This window comes from Geotrypetes seraphini, chromosome 13 (genome assembly GCF_902459505.1).
Source record: "Geotrypetes seraphini chromosome 13, aGeoSer1.1, whole genome shotgun sequence".
NCBI classification, from domain to species: domain Eukaryota; kingdom Metazoa; phylum Chordata; class Amphibia; order Gymnophiona; family Dermophiidae; genus Geotrypetes; species Geotrypetes seraphini.
The window spans coordinates 12293103-12308235 of NC_047096.1; the positions used below are offsets into that span (position 1 = coordinate 12293103).

Below are 15133 nucleotides of genomic sequence, written 5' to 3' on the forward strand. Positions count from 1 at the left end.
TGACAGAGCTGCTTTTTCATATCTCAGTTCTGTGTCAGAAATGACAGGAAACTTGAGATATTACATTACATTACATTAGTGATTTTTATTCCGCTTGTACCTTGCGGTTCAAAGCGGATTACATAAGAAGAGAACTGGACATTTCCAGAAGGGTACATGACATTGGAGAATACAGATTGAGGGTATAGACTTAATAACAGAATGAGTGTATGCTGGAAGGAGATTCCTGGGAACTCTTAAGAACTCCTTGTTATTTTAAGAAAACATGGAGTGGAACAGGGCTGGAAAGGCCCCTTAATAAGAAAGTAGCATTGCATCCCCAATAGAGAATTTATCCTGCTGTTGACATGACTGAATGCTAAACACAACGGGCTTCCATAGGCAACGTTTCAGCAAAATGCTTGAGTCACAGGGTATCAATATCGATAGTACCAGAAGATTAAGAATCTTTTGTTCGGTGTGAAGCCATCTGCACAGTGCGCAGCAGCCTCGAAAAAAGCCAACAGGATGCTGGGCATCATAAAGAGGGGCATCACAACCAGGACGCGGGAAGTCATCATGCCATTGTATCGAGCGATGGTGCGTCCGCATCTGGAATACTGCGTGCAGTATTGGTCGCCATACCTCAAGAAGGACATGGCGGTGCTTGAGAGAGTCCAAAGGAGAGCGACGAAACTGGTAAGAGGGCTGGAACACTGCCCATACGCCGAGAGGTTGGATAGGCTGGGGCTCTTCTCCCTGGAAAAAAGGAGGCTCAGGGGAGATATGATAGAGACCTTCAGGATCATGAGGGGCATAGAGAGGGTGGATAGGGACAGATTCTTCAGACTGAAGGGGACAACAGGTACGAGGGGGCACTCGGAGAAACTGAAGGGAGATAGGTTCAAAACAAATGCAAGGAAGTTTTTTTTCACCCAAAGGGTCGTGGACACTTGGAATGCGCTACCGGAGGAGGTGGTCGGGCAGAGTACGGTACAGGGATTCAAACAGGGATTGGACGGATTCCTGAGGGATAAAGGGATCGTGGGATACTGAGAGAAGTATCCAGGAAATAAGTATAGAAACCCGACCAGGTCGTGCATGTGCAAAACCGGAGGGTTAGGACTTCGATGGGAAGATAGGACTTAAATGGGAAACCAGGGTGGCAAGGGGGGCCCCTTCTGATGATTCTGACAGGTCGTGACCTGTTTGGGCCGCCGCGGGAGCGGACTGCTGGGCAGGATGGACCTATGGTCTGACCCGGCGGAGGCACTGCTTATGTTCTTATGTTCTTATGTTTCTGAATTGCACTAATAACGGACAGCAAGATGCTTTTTGCACATTTCCCATTGCTTTCAGGTTACTCTTCCTCGGAGAAATTGTTCCTCAGTAAGTGTTTTATTTTGGGGAAGGAATGTATCCTGTGTGGTTGGCTTGCTCCTGAGCCGCCTACCTTTTGGTTTTGGAGAAACAGGCCGCATGAACTCATGGGCTGGGAGGCCCCGGCTGGCATCTTCTTCTCGCCGCCGCAGTAAAGCCTTTGTGGACACCTGGACTCCATATTTGGACACCTTGTCACCGCTGAGTCGTAGTCATGCTCTGAATCGATTGCAATGGTACTCTGCCTTACCTACTTAATGTCTGTACGCTGCCTATGCACATTGATTATCTCTGTTGGGAGAGGGGGGGAGGTTTGGGAGTTCGGGAGGGGGTTTCTATGGGGTAGGGAGGGTGTATTGTTTGTAACCACGGAGGACATAGAAAACATAAAAAAAGATGGCAGATAAGGGCCGCGGCCCATCTAGTCTGCCCACCCCAATGACCCTCCCCTATTTATCTCTGTGCAGAGATCCCACGTGACGATCCCATTTCTTCTTAAAATCAGGCACGCTGCTTGCCTCGATCACCTGAAGTGGAAGTCTATTCTAGCGATCAACCACTCTTTCGGTGAGAAAGTATTTCCTGGTGTCGCCGTGCAATTTCCCGCCCCTGATTTTCCATGGATGTCCTCTTGTCGCCGTCGGACCTATGAAAAAGAAGATATCTTCTTCTACCTCGATACGGCCCGTGAGGTATTTGAACGTCTCGATCATGTCTCCTCTCTCTCTGCGTTCCTCGAGTGAGTATAGCCGCAATTTATCCAGCCATTCCTCGTACGGGAGATCCTTGAGTCCCGAGACCATCCGGGTGGCCATTCGCTGGACTGACTCAAGCCTCAGTACATCCTTGCGGTAATGAGGCCTCCAGAATTGTACGCAGTATTCCAGATGGGGCCTCACCATGGATCTATACAATGGCATAATGACTTCAGGCTTGCGGCTGACGAAACTCCTACGTATACATCCTATGATCTGCCTAGCCTTAGATGAAGCCCGCTCCACTTGATTGGCAGTCTTCATGTCTTCACTGATGATTATCCCCAAGTCCCGTTCTGCAACAGTCCTTGCTAGGATATCGCCATTTAGGGTGTAAGTCTCGCATGGATTTAGACTGCCAAGACATCAGAGAAAAGTCCTCCGCGGAGTCCGCTCTTATTGTTAAACATGGTTTTCGGTTGGTGTTCTTTTTGTAGTGTTCTTTGTTTAATAAAAAAGGATTTCACCTAATAATGGACAGCAAGTTTACTTGGCCTGACGCAAATGGTTGTATAGGCACATTTGCTTTACTAGTGCAATTCAGAAACTCTGAACAGAAGATTCTTAACCTTGTGATACTACCAATATTGACGACTCCTGATGCAGCCTGGCTTCCTGAAATGTACTCAGTCCAGAAACCTGCTCAAGTTAAGCTTCAAAAAACATTTGTCCCTTCTTCTCACATATGCAATTCTACAGCACTTTGGATAAAAAGCCATACTTTATACATAAATAATATTTTCATGAACAATTTATCTTAATTTATTTAAAACTTTTTTATACTGTTAAAAAAAAACCTGAACGGTTTACATCAATTAAAACATACATAAGATAAAAACACCTGGCAAGATCATTCGTGTACATAGCACCTGGAGATATTCTGCAGTGGGCCTTCTTACATTTTGTGAGATCTGCTTCCCGCCCCACACCTCTACCGATACCCAAATTATTCTTCCGCTCTTTCATTCCCAGTACGTCATAGGATAGACTCTGTATAAGCAAGATTGCATTTCATACTAGAGGGCTATATACCCGATTTTGTACAATGAACTGGAGATCCAGGAAAATCTCTCCTCAGCATTAAAGTCCGGATTCTCGTCAGGATGCTGAAAGTTAGGTGGCGGTAGGCGTCCTACCTCTGCCTAACTTAATAGTTTTAATTGGGGCTAAACAACGTGGTAATTGACCATGTCGTTTAAAACCAATGAAAAAGTAATTACAAAAAAAAAAAAAAGGCAGCGCTACGTGGTCTTCGGGACCGGCACCTAGGTTCCTGGCAGCTAGGGGTGCATAGTGAGGCTGAAGCCTGGAAGTGGGCATGGTTAGAGGGCGGTGCCAGCCTTCAGCTTCACTGGACGCAATTCTGACAGGCCTCTAGGGCACTGGAAATGTAGGCCTGTGAAACCCTGGTCCACCTTTCTGGGTCAACAAAGTAAATGCAAGTGCCACCACAGGTTGATACTAATTGATATATAGCCTAAATGGAGGAAAAAAGATCTCAGAATCACCTTTTGGGGATCATAGACTCCTCACCCCAAAATTGTACGGTGACGAGTCTCTATCATTGATCAAAAACCTCCATCCTATCCTACACGATATTCGTTAGATTTTATAAATTAATTTCTTTTATTATCTTTTTAATTTCTCGTTTTCTTATATTTTTTAAATTCTCATGCTATAAATAAATCAATGTAGCTGAAACCAGCAATAAAGTGAATTTAAACACTTATCTGAAGGTGATGGTAAATCAAAGTGTCTTTCTGCAAGGGTAAAATACCCAAAACGGAAAAAGGGTCGTTGCTTTCTCCGACTCTATGCTGGACTCAGTTAAAGTGCTCAGTGCATTATTGATCATCGACGGGTCCCGTTTCACCCCAATATCTGGGCTTTATCAAGAAACGAGTGCACGTATCTGGACGCAATTCTGACAGGACTCTAGGGCACTGAAAATGTAGGCCTGTGAAACCCTGGTCCACCTTTCTGGGTCCCATCAAGCCGCGATTCTGGAAGTAGTGCCTGTCGGTGATTGACACATGGCAGGTGCTGCTTACAGAATCAGCCCCTAAATACCTTAGACCAGGGGGTCTCCAAAGTCCCTCCTTGAGGGCCGAATCCAGTCAGGTTTTCCCCAATGAATATGCATTGAAAGCAGTACATGCACATAGATCTCATGCATATTCATTGGGGAAATCCCGAAAACCTGACTGGATTCGGCCCTCGAGGAGGGACTTTGGAGACCCCTGCCTTAGACTCTGCCTCCTCAGCTATGTCACACTCATATGAATATAACAGGTTTTGTGTGTAATCTAAAAAGTTTGAGCTAAAGGAGGAAGGTGTCTCCATACCCTGTGAGCGAATCAGCAGCGGAAAGACCAGCTCTAGTCTTCTCTTCACCTACCTTTAGGCCAGTTAGCATCTGGTAGACTAGAAATTGAATCTTGTCCTCTGACAGGTTTAACCCCATGATCTTTTGTAAATCTATCTGCATGTAAGGCATGACTAGGTAGCTGAAAGGCAAAGAAGAGAGAGTAGGATGAGCTCCAGATCATGAACTAAGTCCTATGCAGCTTTGCCTGTCCATCAGACCATTTCATAAGCATCTGTATTGCTCCATGCTGCGACCTTTAGTACTGCGTTCAATTCTGGTTGCCTTTATCTCAAAAAAGATATACAAGAACTAGAAAAAGTTAAAAGAGGGACCAAGATGATAAAGGGGATGGAACTCCTCTCGTATGAGGAAAAACTAAAGAGGTTAGGGCTCTACATCTTGGAGAAGAGACAGCTGAGGGGAGATAGGATTGAAGTCTACAAAATCTTGAGTGGTGTAGAATGGGTACAAGTGGGTGGATTTATTATTCCATTAAAAGTTACAAAGACTAGAGGACACTCAATGAAGTTACAGGAGAATAGTTAAGCTCTGGAACGCATTGCCAGAGTATGTGGTAAGAATGGTTAGTGTAGCTGGTTTTAAAAAAGGTTTGGACAAGTTCCTGGAGGAAAAGTCCATAGTCTCCTATTGAGACAGACATGGGGGAAGCCACTGCTTGTCCTGGATCGGCAGCATGGAATGCTGCTACTATTTGGGTTTTTGCCAGGTACTAATGACCTGGATTAGCCACGGGATTCTGGGCTAGATGGACCATTGGTCTGACCCAGTAAGGCTATTAGGATCAGCTGCAAATAAAAAAACAACAGAATCAATTCTTTTTCTCCTCCCTCTCTTCTCCATTCATCATTTTGCTGCATCTGTCCATATGCTTCCTCTGTACTTTCTCTTCCCACCAACTCTCTCAATCTGTCATGATTTTCAGGAGTGGGCACCCCAAAAAACGTTTGGTTTTGTGTGTGTTTGTTTTTTTTAAATCATTGTCAAATGAATGTCATTAAGAGTGTACACTTCCCCCTCCCTATTCGCGGTTTCGATGTTCACGGTTTCGATTATCCGTGTTTTTTCCCCCAGGCCCCCCCCTCAGAATCACTCATTGGCATAGAAAAAAAACAGCCCCGGGACTTGAAGGGAAGCGATCAGAGACGGCCGGGGGGGGGGGGAGGGGGGCAATCGGAGCATGGACCTTACCTGGTGGTGTGACGCGGGGCAGGAGTGATCTTCCTACACTCTTGCACACCAACTGCCAATTTTAAGTGCTACTGTTTACGCCAGCCTTTGACCTGGCGTAAATGCTTGTACCTGCAGTTGGGTGTGCGCATGCTGACTTATACTCTAAATTGCCAATTTTGTACACAATTAGGGGGGGGGGGGAATTCTATAAACAGCGCCTTAACTTAAGCGCCTATGTTAAGAGGGAAACACCATTTAAAACGGTATTAAATAAAAATTCAAAGCTCCGATCAGCACCTCCGCAGGTGCGTTTCACATCAAAGGTAGGTGCCAGAAATGTAGGCCTGGAAAACCCTGGCCTACATTCCCAGCGCTTATCGTCGCCGGAGACGAGATTCCGTCTCGCAATTCACGCACAATCGACGGCCGCTGACGATGCGGCTATAAAATTGGTGCTTAGCAGCCGTATTTTTTTGCACCTAATTTTGGGCGCTCTGTCTTAAAATCTATCCCCATGTACAAACAGTGCACCCTCTTCAAGAAAAGTGTTCAGTAGCCCCCCGAATTCTACAAAGTGCACCTGAAGTTAGGTCCCTACATCTGTGCGCCTAGCTGACGTAGGTGCCTAACTTAACTTATTAATAGGCTAAACCGGCACAGCACCTCCTAATTGGCTTTAATTGGACTTAATTGAAAGTTAGAAAAACCATGATTCTATAAAAAGTATGCGCCTAGTCCAAAGCGCCTTCCTGAAAGTGGCATGGGCATGTTTTGCAGTTAGGCGCCACTGTGCCCCTAACTTAGACAGGCATTTAGGCCAAGAAAACCCTGCCGTAAATACGGCGCCGTAAATACGGATGCCTAGTGACACCTAACGCCGCTTAGGCAGCACTAAGCGCGATTCTATACTGCACGCACTAGTTTGTACTGATTTTTTGGGGCGACTTATACAGAATCGGGGCTTAGGTGCATATGTATACTCAAACCCACTTTACATAAGAATAGCCTTACTGGGTCAGGTCAGTGGTCCATCTAGCCCAGTATCCCGTTTTCACAGTGGCCAGTCCAGTCACACATCTCTTCAACCGCATTGTCTCCTGCCACCCTGTCTCTCTCTCTCCTTTTATCACTTCCCACATTTAATCTTTTCTCCTTCGCCATCCTAAAAGTATTTGATATCTATAAGAATACAAGCTCTAGAGAAAAAAAAACAATCTTACAAGTCCTGGAATCCATGGAGAGAGGTGGCTGACGTGAAGACATCCAGTAGTCCAATGACCTGCAGAAAAGGAAGCCCTTAGGATCAGCGATGTTTGCACAGCACAAAGACTTCCTTTCATTAACTAGTAACAGTCACTTCCACACAAATGAAAGTACCAGGCTCAGTGCCCGACTGCCAGATGAGAACATCCGGATTCTCACTCTCTATTCACCTTAACACAATCCACAAGGACAGCAGGAGACCAAAGCACTCAATAAGATTAGACTTGAATGAATATGAGATTGGCTTCCAGCTTCATTCTGAGAGGCAGGCTGGCACTGCTAGTAAATGAAAAAACCTCGAATTGGAGGTGCCGGAGAAAAAAAAAAAATCACGCTCAAAAAATTAAACAACTCCAGTAAACTATTCTGCTGGGTATAACTGCCTTCACAACTCTACTCCTTGGCCCCTACTCATAGCTCTGGTGCAACGTTCGGCTTCTGAGGCCTTCCCAACTCTAGTATAGCCTGGCAGAAAAGGGTAGAGTTGTGAAGGCAGAATAGTTTACTGGAGTTATTTAATTTTTTGAGACTGCTAGTAAATAAATATAACATAAGGCCTTCCTTTTTTTCCTTTAAGCTTCTGTTTAAAGCAGATCCTCATTTCCCTCCTGGGTATCAGTTCTGTATACCTGCATGGAGGAGGTACGAAGGTGTCTTTATCGATATTAGGTGTTCTGTATTTATTTGGGCTGATGGGAGTATTGCAAGTTCATTGTCTCTATGGTATGTCTACTACTAGTACTACAAGAAAGCATAGAAGAGACGGTCCCTGCTCAAAAGAGCTTACAATCTAGTCAAGACAGACAAACTGGACAAGAAGGTGCATCAGGTGGAAATTACAGAGGGAATGATAAGGCAGATATTGGAGTTAGCAGTCGGGTTGGAGTTTGGAATTGAAAGCAGCTTCGAGTCTGGATTTGAATACTGCCAGAGACGGAGCCTGACGTATTGAGTCGGGCAGTTTGCTCCAGGCATACGGTGCAGCAAAGTAGCAGGGACAGAGTCTGGAGTTGGCTGTAGAGGAGAAGGGTACAGATAAGAGAGACTTATCTAGGGTTACCAGATTTCACATATGTATAATCCCGACCCATAGACCCGTCCCCCAAGCACACCCAGTTCCACCCATTCCTACCCTGTTATGCCAACACCACCCCCAGACTCGCCCTAGCCCCGCCCCCCTCGGTCGGGAAGGCATCCGCGCATGCACGGATGCCCCTCTTGACGCGATCTGCTTTTCAAAAGCCGCCAGACGCCCAGACATGCCCTCTAAAAAGAGGCAATCCGGAAATCTGGTAACCCTAGACTTATCCAATGAGCAGAGTGCCCAGAGGGGAGTGTGGGGAGAGATGAGAGATATGCATTATAATGAAATATGTTTTGTCTTTTGCTGCTCAGGTTACATGCTTGATAAACAAATACACAAATAGGTAGATACATAAGGTGTCACCTCGACTGTTCACTCACATTTTCATGGGCCATGTGCTTTAGCAGGGTCAGCTCTCTGTATGCTCGCTTAGCAAAGATCTCAGACTGGAATGGCCTGCTCAGCTTCTTAATTGCAACCTTCTCACCCGTTTTCATGTCCACGGCTGAGCTGCACAGAGAAGAAAGGAGAAGTGAACAGGAGGGACGAGGTCCTCAGATGTGGAATCAGAAGTTCTCTGGCTTGAGCAGCTATCTGCCTTTTAAGGGAGCTGGGCATAGGCGCCATCTCTGTGGGTGCTAGAGCACCCCCGATATTTTTTTCCAGCACTACCCAGACGTCAGAGCTGAAATCCTCTGGATGTGGAGCTGCAGGAGAATGCAGGAAGTAATAGGAACTAGCAACAAGATATTTTGTAGACTTCTATGCTCCTGGTTAAAATCAATCAGCCGCGCCCCACAACTGAGCAACCCAAGAATCACTGAGTGGGAGATATATTGCTAATTGCACTGGATAAGTTTTGGGTAGCTGCTGGTATCTGCTCTTTTCTTTTCCAGCCTAGCAGTCACTGGGGGTAAATAAGGTACTGTGTTTCATTAGAATGATGGGGAAAGGGGAGAAGGTTCTGGAAGGATGGACTACGATGAAGTGAAAATCTCCCTTTTAAAACTTGCTTTCTCTTGGCAGCTCTGATATTGAGAGGATCTACAATCGGAGATTGAACCAAGTGAGAATGGAGAGTAGCACTGTTCCCATTCCTCACAAAAATCAATCATATTATTACCCCCATTACATTTCACAGGGGGTAGAATGGGGGGGGGGGGTACTGGGCTATGTGAGCCTAAAGAAGCAGCAGGAAGAGTGGCAGGAGACCATTGACAGTGTTGGAGATGGGATTGAAGGGACATCTGTCTCACAAATTGTGCGTTTCCTGGTTTGGTTCCCTGGCTGTCTGCTTGCTTAATTGCTAAAATTCTGCAACCACTTCCCAGGTCTCAACTCAGCTTCTTGAGCTGGATGTTCCTTGACCACTGGAGCAAAATCCTGCAGGCAGCCCAAAACACAATGGCTCAGTGGCACAAAGGCACAGTGACAACCACCTCCCAGGTCTCAACTCAGCTTCTTGAGCTGGATGTTCCTTGACCACTGGAGCAAAATCCTGCAGGCAGCCCAAAACACAATGGCTCAGTGGCACAAAGGCACAGTGACAACCACCTCCCAGGTCTTAACTCAGCTTCTTGAGCTGGATGTTCCTTGTCCACTAGAGCAATATCCTGCAGGCAGCCCAAAACATGGAGGCTCAGTGGTGCATGCTCCTCTGCCCTGGACTGCTAGAACATGTTCTCCCATTCAGCATTTAATTTTTGAGGTGGCTCTTTGAAAATTTGACATTGGAGGGAACTGCTTACATTGTCTATATATAAATGTGGGTCTTCCCACATCAACAGGTATTATCAGAAGGTGATGTGTAAATAGGATGATGCAAATCTTACTATTAAAAATCAGTCAAGAAACTAGTGATGCAGAAAGATAATGGAATGTGAGGATGGCAGGAGATGACAAAGGGGAAGGTGCAATGACAAACAGAGGAGAGGATTACTAGTTAGCAAAAACTGTAGGGATGGGGAGGACAACCAGAGTAATGACACTGTGAACCATTAGCTGCCACTGACATCAGGATATAACCATCAGGCCCAGGCTCTGGAGCTTATGCTACAAAGAGTTGCATGTACTGTACAACCATCCTTTGACAAAGAGTCTGATAAAAGGGATGAACATTTCACTGTAAATGCGGTTGTTCCACAGTAGTCATTTCTGCTTCTACCAATCTATCCTGGACCAGCATTTCTCAATACTTATACTCACGGCCTCTAAAGAGGATATTTTTTTAAATATCTATAATAACTATGCATGAGAGCATTTGTGCACATTTGTTCTAAAACCCAAGTAAACTTGCGTCTATTGCAGGGGTAGGCAATTCCGGTCCTCGAGAGCCGGAGCCAGGTCAGGTTTTGAGGATATCCACAATGAATATGTATGAGATGGATTTGCATGCACTGCCTCCTTGAGATGCAAATCCATCTCATGCATATTTATTGTGGATATCCTGAAAACCTGACCTGGCTCTCGAGGACCAGAATTGCCTACCCCTGGTCTATTGGTTTGGGAAATCTGTCAGTCTGTGGAGGAAAGTTCTCTCAGTCCCGCTAGAAAGACCATGTCAACTCCAGCTATCCTCTGGTTCCTTATTTAAATCTTATCATGTGCTGGGAAATTTCAGGATTACAAAGTAGTATGACTCAACAGTCAAACTTGCAAGGGTTTCCTCTTGTGAAATCCCCTGGATCACTCTGAACCTCAAAAATAAAACAAAAACCCCCCCAATTCTAGTAAGTGGGAGGCAGTACTGTTCTGGTTATGTGGAAGGCCCGTAAACTAAAAGCAGTGTTTCTCAACTCTGTCCCTTGCTAGTCAAGTTTTCAGGATATTCACTATGAATTTGAGTTAGATTTACGTACCATGCAGGTAGTGCGTGCAAATCTATCGCATGTGAATATCCTGAAAACCTGATGGGACTTGGTGTGCCTCAAGGACTGGGTTGAGAAGCACTGTTCTAGAGCTGTGTTTTAGAGAATGACACGATGACAAAATTCATCACCGTTCCAGTCCCCGCGGATAACCGCGGGAAATAATCCCATGTCATTTTCTAGTATCTATTTCAATCTCAATCTTTCTACACCAGCATTCTTCAAAGCAAAGCTTGCGGGTCAGTGGTTGTGGCCATTCATACTCTGATTCTTATGGGATCCAAGGATAATGAAGCCATTGTGACATCTCTGATGTGATTGGCTCTTAGGCACTGGTGGAATGAGGCATTATGACATCACAATCTCTGCTCTGGATACCAGAGACTGTCATTCTGTAGTGTCTGTTTCAACCTCAGTCCTTCTACACCAGCATTCTTCAAAGCAAAGCTTGCGGGTCAGTGGTTGTGGCCATTCATACTCTGATTCTTCCCTCTCTCCTTAAAGAATGACATGAAGATGGTTTCCCTCGGATATCCGCAGGGACGGGAACGGTGATGAATTTTGTCACCGTGTCATTCTCTACTGTGTTTCCCCAAGCCAGACCCGGATCAGCTGAGCTGGCAGGACTCGCCAAAACCGTGGCTTTGGGGAGTCCTGCCGGCTCAGCTGATCGGGGATTCCCCTGCTGCAATCAGCTAATGGCAAGCTGCGGCCCAGTTTCAGGCAAAGATAGGCGGCTGAAATGTAGGCCAGGGTTTTCCAGGCCTACAAAGGCGCTTTAGGCTGCCTAACGCCACTTCCAGCATTGGTCACGCCTACTTTGGGGTTTAGTGGTCTAACGCACCTAAGCAGGCGCAATTCTGGCACCTTTTATTTAGGTGCTGGTTGGTGCCTCAGCCTAACCATTTGTTGCTGGGGTTTTTTCATGCCATTTTACAATTAATTTAGGCATCGATAGGGCACCGGTTTTAGAATTTCCCCCTAAAGGTCTACTCAGTTCAACGATAATGCTATCAGCAATCCACTACCTATGAAAATGCTATCTGTAAATTGCCGTTTCAGAAATATCTGTTAAGGATATCATCTGATTCTGCCATTTATTGTATGTATATAAGTTCTATATAATGTTTATGTTATTTGTAACCCACCTAGAACTCCAATCTGTGAGAATTTGGTGGGATATAAGACTTCATATAACATAACATATGTGCTGGAATATTATTTCACACAGAAATGTATTGCATTATGATGTCAACAATCCTGCACTTTACTATTTATTCCTGAACATCTTCCCCTAAGCTCCTGATCCTCTGCCGTTTTATTTATCTACTAGTCTTTAAGCCCGTTACATTAACGGGTGCTAGAGCAGATGTCTGTCTGTCTGTTTTGTTTTCTTTGTCTCTCTCTCTTTGGACGCTGTCTGTCTGTCTGTCATTCGTTCTGTCTGTGGCTCTCCCTGGCCCCCTTTGTCTGTCTGTCTCTCTCCCTGGCCCCCTTCTGTCTCCCCCCCAAAGCAAACCAAGATTGCTCCCTGCCCCCCAGCACACCCCTCCCCCCTAAAGCAAAGCAAGTTTGTTCCCTGGCCCCCTTTCCCCCACCCCAACTTCCCCGTGCAGCAGCAGCATTTCCCTCCCACCCTTCCCTGTGAAGCCGCAGCATTTCCCTCCCCCCTCCATTTCCCTGTGCAGCAGCATTTCCCTCCCCTCCCCCCACCCCACTTCTCTGTGCAGCAGCATGTTTGTTTCTGGCCGGCTTCCTTATCCTTTCAGCGCACAACAACCAACCTTCCTCTTCCCCGGACCCGATCTTCACGCTCTTGCCCCTGTACCGCGGAACACGTGAAGCGTCCAGCAGGTCAGGCAGTGCCCCATGCCGCCACCTCAGCCAGCAACCAGGCGCAGTACCGCGGGGTCAGCAGCCCGTAAGCTCAACTGTAAGGCGGTCGTCGCCGGGCGCCGTTGAAAGAGCTGCAAAGTCACACGCCTCCAGCTAGCGTAGGTGCCATGAGCACTGGCACAGAAGCACACCTCATGGCGCCAGGAATCTCAAGAGCGCATGCGTGCTCTAGGGATTTATTATTATAGATTCTTTTCAACAGGCCATGGTCCTTCATGCTTGCAGTGAGGATTTATTCTGGTTTTTATTGCAATTTATAAACCATTAATACAATATACTGAGAACAACAAAATAGTCATACTGGGTCAGACCAATGGCCCATCTAACCCAGTTATCCTGTTTCTAACAATGGCCAATCCGGGTCACTGTACCTGACAGAATCCCAAAGAGTAGCAACATTCCATGCTACCGACCCAGGGCAAGCAGTGGCTTCCCCCATGTCTACCTCAATAACAGACTATGGACTTTTCCTCCAGGAATTTGTCCAAACCATTTTTTTAAACCCAGCTATGCTAACCGCTATTACCACAGACAAAGGAACCCAACAATGAAATATCTGGTTTGTTAATAGGCAGCTTTCCCAATGCTCTATGCACCCACTTAAAACTGAAATGGTATTAATGATGAAAGGAAAAGAATAAACGCAAAGGAACTAACCCCCTCCTTTACAATGCCGTGCTAGCATTTTTAGAGCCGGCCATGGCGATAACAGCTCAGACTTATTCATATTGAGATGGCAAGAAATCTATTATCACGAGTGAAATGATGGTCACATGCTCTACTGAGCGTCTCCGTTTTGCTCAAATCTGAGCTTCATCAGATTTGCACACGGACAATATTTTAATTGCTTGCGATTAATTTAATGTTTCAAGTTTATTTAAAATTTCTTATACCGGCCCAATCAGCTCTCACAATCGCACTTATAGCCCGAGTGGTTTACATTCAGGTACTCAAGCAATGTTTCTCATCTGTCCTGGCGGGCTCCCACTTTATCTAATGTACCTGGGGCAATGGGGGATTAACCCCCACTAACAAGATAAAGAAGATGATGAAGTGAGATTCGTTGGAACCATCTACAAAAACAAATCACCCGGCTTCAGAGTGTCCAATATAAGAAAGGAGGGTAAAAGGTCTCAGAAACCCACTTGATGTCAATACATAAATGTATAATATCAAAGTTAAAATGGGTTGAAGTCTTAATCATAGATCCATTTTTTTTTTTGCCACCTCCTCCTTGATGTTTTGCTTGAATCTTAGTGTTACTAATTTGTTAATTAACCAACTTTTAATGAAACATCATAACAGTAAGTATTGTCATGTATCTTTATTGTGCAGAATCACTACCCTGCCCCGATGGGACCCGTTTCGCCATACAAAGGCTTTGTCAAGGGTTCTAAAGCATCCATCATCATTTAGGGGCTAGGATCCTGTTACCACCGCGGCCGGTGCTAAAAACTGCACTATGCTTTTGTAACAGGGGAAGTAAATGGGTTGCCCAGGATCACAAGGAGCAGCCTGGGATTTGAGCTCACAACCATTATACTGTACATATAGCTCTCTCAGGGCACAACAGTCTTGACCTGTAAAATCCCCCATTATTCTAGCACAAATCTTCCCCAAACCCCATCTAAATCACTGTCTATCTAATTTCAGACTTGCAAGTGTGATCCACTGAGCTAAAATGTACCAAAAGTGGGGTAAGTGACCTAATAATACCACAAGTTAGAGGGATATTAACTGCATAATACAGCAAAATGTAGGCCTCAGGACTAATTAGGTCTCCAAAAATTAGAAGCATTTATCAATAAAAAGTATCTAAACCCCCGACCTTCAGGTTTTATAACATTAAAAAACATTTAAGCTGTGTAAACAATTTATATAGTGAGCCTACAGTACCAAAAATTTGCCCCTCTAAGCTTTTCCAGCCTTTGTTATTTTGGTCCCTTTTCACTCAGTCCCTGTTGGGTCATTTCTTCCCTTCCTTTTGAACTTGCTGCCCCTGGAACTGTGGTAGTTGTAGTGCATATTCCCATAATGCAATGGGGGGTCATTTGGAAGCCCCGCCCTCCCCAACAGGGCAGGGGGGGGGGGGTCGCCAAACGTGGTAGCCGTTTCCTGTTGAACTAACCTGCAACCACACACACAAGCAGGAAGTGCCTGGATTGCCACCCCCTCCCCCCCCCCTTCCAGGACTCACCAGACGGTGCCGTAAGCCCCACTTCCCACCGGGCTGATGGAAGCGTAGATTTTGGGGACCTCCCAGACGGTCTTGTTCACCTCCTCCCTGTGGAAGGCTCTCCTCTTCGAGAAGCTCATCCCGATGGGAGCTGTCCGGTCCGGCAGCTTCGTC

The 15133-nt window shown here is 45.8% G+C and overlaps 1 protein-coding gene across 2 annotated transcripts in view; it reads right to left on the reverse strand.

Moving 5' to 3' along the window:
• Positions 1-15133, reverse strand: part of MAPK13 (mitogen-activated protein kinase 13) — a 30864-nt gene extending 15731 nt beyond the window's left edge. Inside the window, exons 1-4 of one of the 2 annotated variants that reach the window (XM_033917333.1) lie at positions 14981-15133; positions 8401-8530; positions 6894-6952; positions 4513-4621 (exon numbers count right to left, since the gene is read on the reverse strand). In XM_033917333.1, coding sequence (XP_033773224.1) covers positions 4513-4621; positions 6894-6952; positions 8401-8530; positions 14981-15099 — 417 coding nt within the window. In that variant the 5' untranslated portion in view covers positions 15100-15133. Of the gene's footprint in view, positions 1-4512; positions 4622-6893; positions 6953-8400; positions 8531-14679; positions 14812-14980 lie in introns of those variants that run through there. The other variant, XM_033917334.1, reaches the window with a different exon arrangement.